The sequence below is a fragment of the Pogoniulus pusillus genome, chromosome 13 (assembly GCF_015220805.1).
Source record: "Pogoniulus pusillus isolate bPogPus1 chromosome 13, bPogPus1.pri, whole genome shotgun sequence".
Taxonomy (NCBI): Eukaryota; Metazoa; Chordata; class Aves; order Piciformes; family Lybiidae; genus Pogoniulus; species Pogoniulus pusillus.
In genome coordinates, this window is record NC_087276.1 from 22,079,613 (window position 1) to 22,084,994 (window position 5,382).

The following is a 5,382-nucleotide window of genomic DNA, read 5'->3' on the forward strand; positions in this document are numbered from 1 at the left end:
AGGAGCTGCAGCAGGACCCTTTTGCTACGGCTGCAAACACTCCAGTTGTGGTCCTAGGCTGCTGCCCTAGTGAGAGGCTGCTTGAGGGTGGGGGGGAGCAGGAGGAGATGCTCAGAGATGCTCCAGCTGGGATCGGAGCTGCGTCAGGACCCGTCAAACCTCCAGGATGCTTCATGTATCAAGCTGTAATTAGGAGCAAAGGCCAAGGGGGTGCAAAGGAGCATTAATAAATTATCTTCCTTGTTGTTAATTGACGTGTCTCAGAGTCAGCCGATCGTTGAGCCCCTTCCAGGCGCAGCCCAGGCTCGTTACTGCCGGCATTAGCATATTCAGGTTTCCCTGCTTAAAGCCAATTAGCTCCTGGCCAGCCCTGCTTGGGAAGCCCTGGCCTCATTTCCACGTTTTTCTTTTCTGAATTGGTGAAAGAATCAGAAAATAATGGAGGCAGGACTGGGATGGAAAGTGCCCCGGGGGCTCTGCCCGCTCGGGGAGGTGCTGGCAGGACCCACTGCCTGCTCTGAAGGGGCAGTGAGGGTGAGGAGGGGGAATAGCACAGTAATGAGGAGTCAAAAGGAACAAGGACTAATTTGCTCCCGGGCGGCTCGTCGAGGACTTCAGCCTGGTGAGTTCAGCCCCTTGGGCCTCGCACAGAGGTTCAACAGATGCCCTGATGCTCCCTCTGGGAAAAGGAGGTGATGGAAGGGACAGGAGTGGGGGGGAAGCATGGCTGCCCACCGTGCCCTCCACCCCACGCTGGGGACCCTTCAGCAGCCAAAGTCTCCTCGGCAGAGCCAGGAGCAGGTGACACAAGGCTGGATCTGTCCCCTCTGACATCCTGTCTCTGTTGTTGCTCCTTCCTCACTCCTTGCTTCCCCACGAAGGTGCTGCTCTTTTAGCTGTCTTGAAGGAAAGGCATCTCCTCCTGCCCTCATGCAGCCCCTTGGCTGGGGCAACAGCCCAGCACCACGAGTGGAGGGTCTCCAGCCAGCACAAAGAGGCGCTGCTGCAGCCCTGACCCCAGCTGCAGCACCCCTCAGCAGCCCCAAGAGTTTCCTCAGGGAGGAGGTGGTGATGGAGGGGGGTAAGCATGGCTGCCCACCATGGCCCCCACCCTGCTTTGGGGACCCTCCAGCAGCCAAGGTCTCCTCGGCAGAGCCAGGAGCAGGGGACACAAAGCTGGATCTGTCCTCGCTGACATCCTATCTCTGTTGTTGCTCCTTCCTCACTCCCTGCTTCCCAGCAAAGGTGCTGCTCTTTTAGCTGCCTCGAAGGCAGGGGCCAGTATCTTAAATTCTAACATAACTGGTTCCAGTTTAACAACTTCATAGCTGCTGTGCAGCCACAAAGGCAGCCTTGTCCAGCCAGCTGAGATAAGCCCCGTGGGGTGATTCATATGCAGATCTGGGTGGTACCGGGTGTCTGCTGGGAGAGGATAAATCTGTCCCGAGCCTTGTCCCCTTCTCCTGGTTCCAAACTGTTTTACATTTACACAAAAAAGGTTCTGTCCCCCTATTGAGCCCCGTCCCGGGCTGCCTGTCACCCTGCCTTTGAGAGAGGAGGTCCCCTGGAAGCGCAGCCGGATGATGCTGGGTGCCCCATGGCAGACACAGTTGGGGTGGGGTGGGTGAGAGGAGCCGTCACCACCGCTAAGCTGGGCTGGCCTGCCTGGTTTTGTCCCCCATGTCATCATCCCCTCACCCATCTGAGCTCCTTGAAAGAGTCACTTTCTTTGGGCCTGCAGAAAGCTCTCAACCGTGTCACCCCCAGCAAAAAAAAAAATCCCCTTTCCCTTTCACTCCCTTTTGTTGGGGGCTTTTTGTGTCAGTCCTTGGGTTTTTAATGAGAATGGAGAAGGGGCTTCTACCCCACCCCACCTCATCCCCCCCTTTGCACTGGTGGTGATGACACAGAACCTGCCAGCCCTGATTCTGGTGGCACCCATCGCCTGTCCCTGTGCATCACACGATCACAGAATGGGTTGGAAAAGACCTTGAAGTTCATCGTGTCCAACCAGCAACCCAACGCCACCATGGCCACCACACCATGTCCCCAAGTGCCACGGCCACACATTTCTTGGACACCTCCAGGGGTGGTGGCTCCTGGGGCAGCCTGTTCCAATCTCTGCACCCTCTTGCAGCAAAGAGATTGTTCCTCTTGTCCAAGCTAAACTTCCCCTGGCAGAGTTTCAGGCCATTTGCTCTCCTGATACGGGGAAGAAGAGACTAACCCCCACCTGATTCCAACCTTCTTTCAGGGAGATGTAAAGAGCAATGTGGTCTCCCCTTGGCCTCCTTTTCACCTGCTAAACCCCGACTCCCTCTGCTGCTCCTCACCAGCCCTGCTCTGCACAGCCTTCCCCAGCTCTGTTGCCCTTCTCTGGACACAGAGAAGTGTGCTCCTGCTCCTCCCCATCGCAGCATGAGGCTGGCGTGGCTGTGCCTGAAGCCTTGACCATGTCCCTTTCCCCCCCCAGGAGCCTGATGCCACGGACACTGGAGGGGCAGATCACAATGGAGAAGACCCCCAGCTACTTCGTGACCAAGGAGGCTCCTCGGCGCATCTACAACATGTCCCGGGACACCAAGCTGATCGTGGTGGTGAGGAACCCTGTCACCAGGGCCATCTCAGACTACACACAGACACTCTCCAAAAACCCTTCCATCCCCAGCTTCCAGGCCCTGGCCTTCAAAAACGTCAGCACGGGACTGATCGACACGAGCTGGAGCGCGGTGAGGATCGGGATCTACGCCAAGCACCTGGACAACTGGCTGCAGTACTTCCCCCTCTCCCAGCTCCTCTTCGTCAGCGGGGAGAGGCTGGTCAGCGACCCGGCGGGGGAGATGGGCCGTGTCCAGGACTTTCTGGGGCTCAAGAGGGTGGTGACACACAAGCATTTCTACTTTAACGAGACCAAGGGCTTTCCCTGCCTGAAGAAGCCAGAAGGCAGCAGCAAGCCTCGCTGCCTGGGGAAGTCCAAGGGGAGACCCCACCCCAAGATCGACCTGCAGGTGGTCCAGCGCCTGCGGGAGTTCTACAGACCCTTCAACATGAAGTTTTATCAGATGACAGGACAGGATTTTGGGTGGGACTGAGCCATCCACAGGGCACGTCACTGTGCTGGGACCTGGGCTGCTTAGCAGTGTGTGGAGCCAAGACCATGGCCAAGGGCTGCCTGTGGCTTCTGAGGTCCAGGGGTCTCATGGCTCCTGTGGTCCAGGCATGCTCGTGGCTGCTACGGCCCAGGGCTGCCTGTGGCTTCTAAGATCCAGGGGTCTTATGGCTCCTGTGGTCTGGGCATGCTCATGGCTGCTATGGCCCAGAGCTGCCTGTGGCTTCTGAGGTCCGGGGGTCTCATGGCTCCTGTGGTGCAGGGATGCTTGTGGCTTCTGTGGCGCAGGAGTTTCATGGCTACTGCGGTCCAGGGATGCCTGTGGCTGATGTGGTCCAGAGGTCTCATGGCTCCTGTGGTCTAAGGATGTCTGCGACTGCCATGGTCCAGGGTCCTTATGGTTTCCATGACCCAGGGATGCTCACGGCTCCTGTGCTCTAGGGATGTTCATGGCTCTTGGCTCAGGGGTCTCACAGCTGCCTTGGTCCAGGGATGCTCATGGCTGTCACGGTCCAGGGCTGGCCGTGGCTGCCCTACCATCAACCTCCTCCCTTTGTTCTAATTTATATCAGACCTTTTCTGGTGAGAAATGGACCCCTCTGGAGTAGAGAGAAATATTTAAGAAATAAACCCACAGACAACCCCTCTTGCCCTCCCTGACCAGATTAAATATTCTTCCATATAAACCTTGCTGGTCTGTATTAACTGGGACCATTCTGGGTGGCAAACTGGGAGCGTGTGAGTGCATGGATGGGTGTGTGGGGATGATGGCTCTGCTTTGGAAGCCAGTTGGTCTGTGGGGCATGTGGCCAGGGGGTTCTTGTTTAATCAAACTTGGGGTTTGAGGGCTGGCAGCATGGGGTGGGTGAGGCTGACCAAAGAGCAGAGCCCAAGGGTGAGGTGTGTGCTGCAGACAGAAAATGGTCTGCAGGAGTTTCCAGGTTCAGAAAGACTCAACCCCCACAAATGCCAACAGCAGGTTTGAATCAGAGAGTCATAGAATTTTTTGGGTTGGAAAAGACCTCTGAGATGATTGACTTCAACCATCAACCCAACACCACCATGGCCATTAAACCATGCCCCCAGGTGCCATGGCCACAGGTTTCTTGAACACCTCCAGGGATGGGGACTCCACCACCTCCCTGGGCAGCCTGTTCCAATCCCTGACCTCTCTTGCACCAAAGAAATTGTTCCTAATCTCCAACCTAACCCTCCCCTGGCACAATTTCAGGCTATTTCCTCTCCTTCTATCACCTGATACTAGGGAGAAGAGACCAACTCCTACCTGGCTCCAACCTCCTTTCAGGGAGTTGTAGAGAGCCAGAAGGTCTCCCCTCAGTCTCCTTTTCTCCATGCTGAACACCTGCAGCTCCCTCACCAGCCCTGTTTTCCAAATCCTTCCCCAGCTTCATTGCCCTTTTCTGGACCAGCTCCAGCCCCTCAATGTCCTTGGAGTGAGTGCCCCAAAACCGAAACAAGTTCTTGAGCTGTGGCCTCACCAGTGCCCAGTACAGGTGGATGACCACTTCCCTGCTCCTGCTGCCACACTGTTTCTGATCCAGGCCAGGATGCTGTTGGCCTTCGTGGCCACCTGGGCACACTGCTGCCTCATGTTCAGCTGCTGTCAGCCAGCACTCCCAGGCCTTTCTCCACTGGGCATTTTCCAGCCACTCTGCCCCAAGCCTGGAACGTTCATGGGGTTGTCATGACCCAAGTGCAGCACCCAGCACCTAGCCTTGTTGAACCTCACACAGATGTCCTCACCCCATTAATCCATCCTGCCCAGATCCCACTGCAGAGCCTTCCTACCCTCCAGCAGATCAGCACTCCCAACCTACTTTGGTGTCATCTGAAAACTCACTGAGGGTGTCTCAATCCCCTCATCCAGATCCTTGATGAAGATCTCAGAGAGAACTGAGCCCTGGGGAACACCACTAATGACTGGCCACCAGCTGGATTTAACTCCATCCCCCACCACTCTTTGGGCCTGGCCTTCAGCCAGTTCTTTACTCAGCAAAGCCTCCACTCATCCAAGCCATGAGCGGCATAAATGCCAGCTTTGGGGTACGGGTGAGGGAGCTGCAATCACACATCTTCTATTCTTTTGGTTACCTAGATGATGAAGCAGGGCATTTCTAACCCTGGGGATGAATATCCCTCCTCCCCCTCCTCAAATTCACTCCAGCAGAGCAGACAGAAGTTCCAAAATTTGCCCTTTCAGCTCAATCACCCTAACAGATTTTCAAACCTGAAGCTGCAGAATGCCATCAGGG

The 5,382-nt window shown here is 56.0% G+C and overlaps 1 protein-coding gene across 1 annotated transcript; it reads left to right on the forward strand.

The window, feature by feature from the left end:
- Nucleotides 1–349: 349 nt before the first annotated feature.
- On the forward strand, nucleotides 350–3,795 carry HS3ST6 (heparan sulfate-glucosamine 3-sulfotransferase 6). Its single transcript, XM_064153505.1, has 2 exons — nucleotides 350–622; nucleotides 2,474–3,795. The coding sequence occupies exon 2, from the start codon at nucleotides 2,481–2,483 to the stop codon at nucleotides 3,090–3,092; it is 612 nt and encodes a 203-aa protein (XP_064009575.1). The 5' UTR covers nucleotides 350–622; nucleotides 2,474–2,480; the 3' UTR covers nucleotides 3,093–3,795.
- The last annotated feature ends 1,587 nt before the right edge of the window (nucleotides 3,796–5,382 follow it).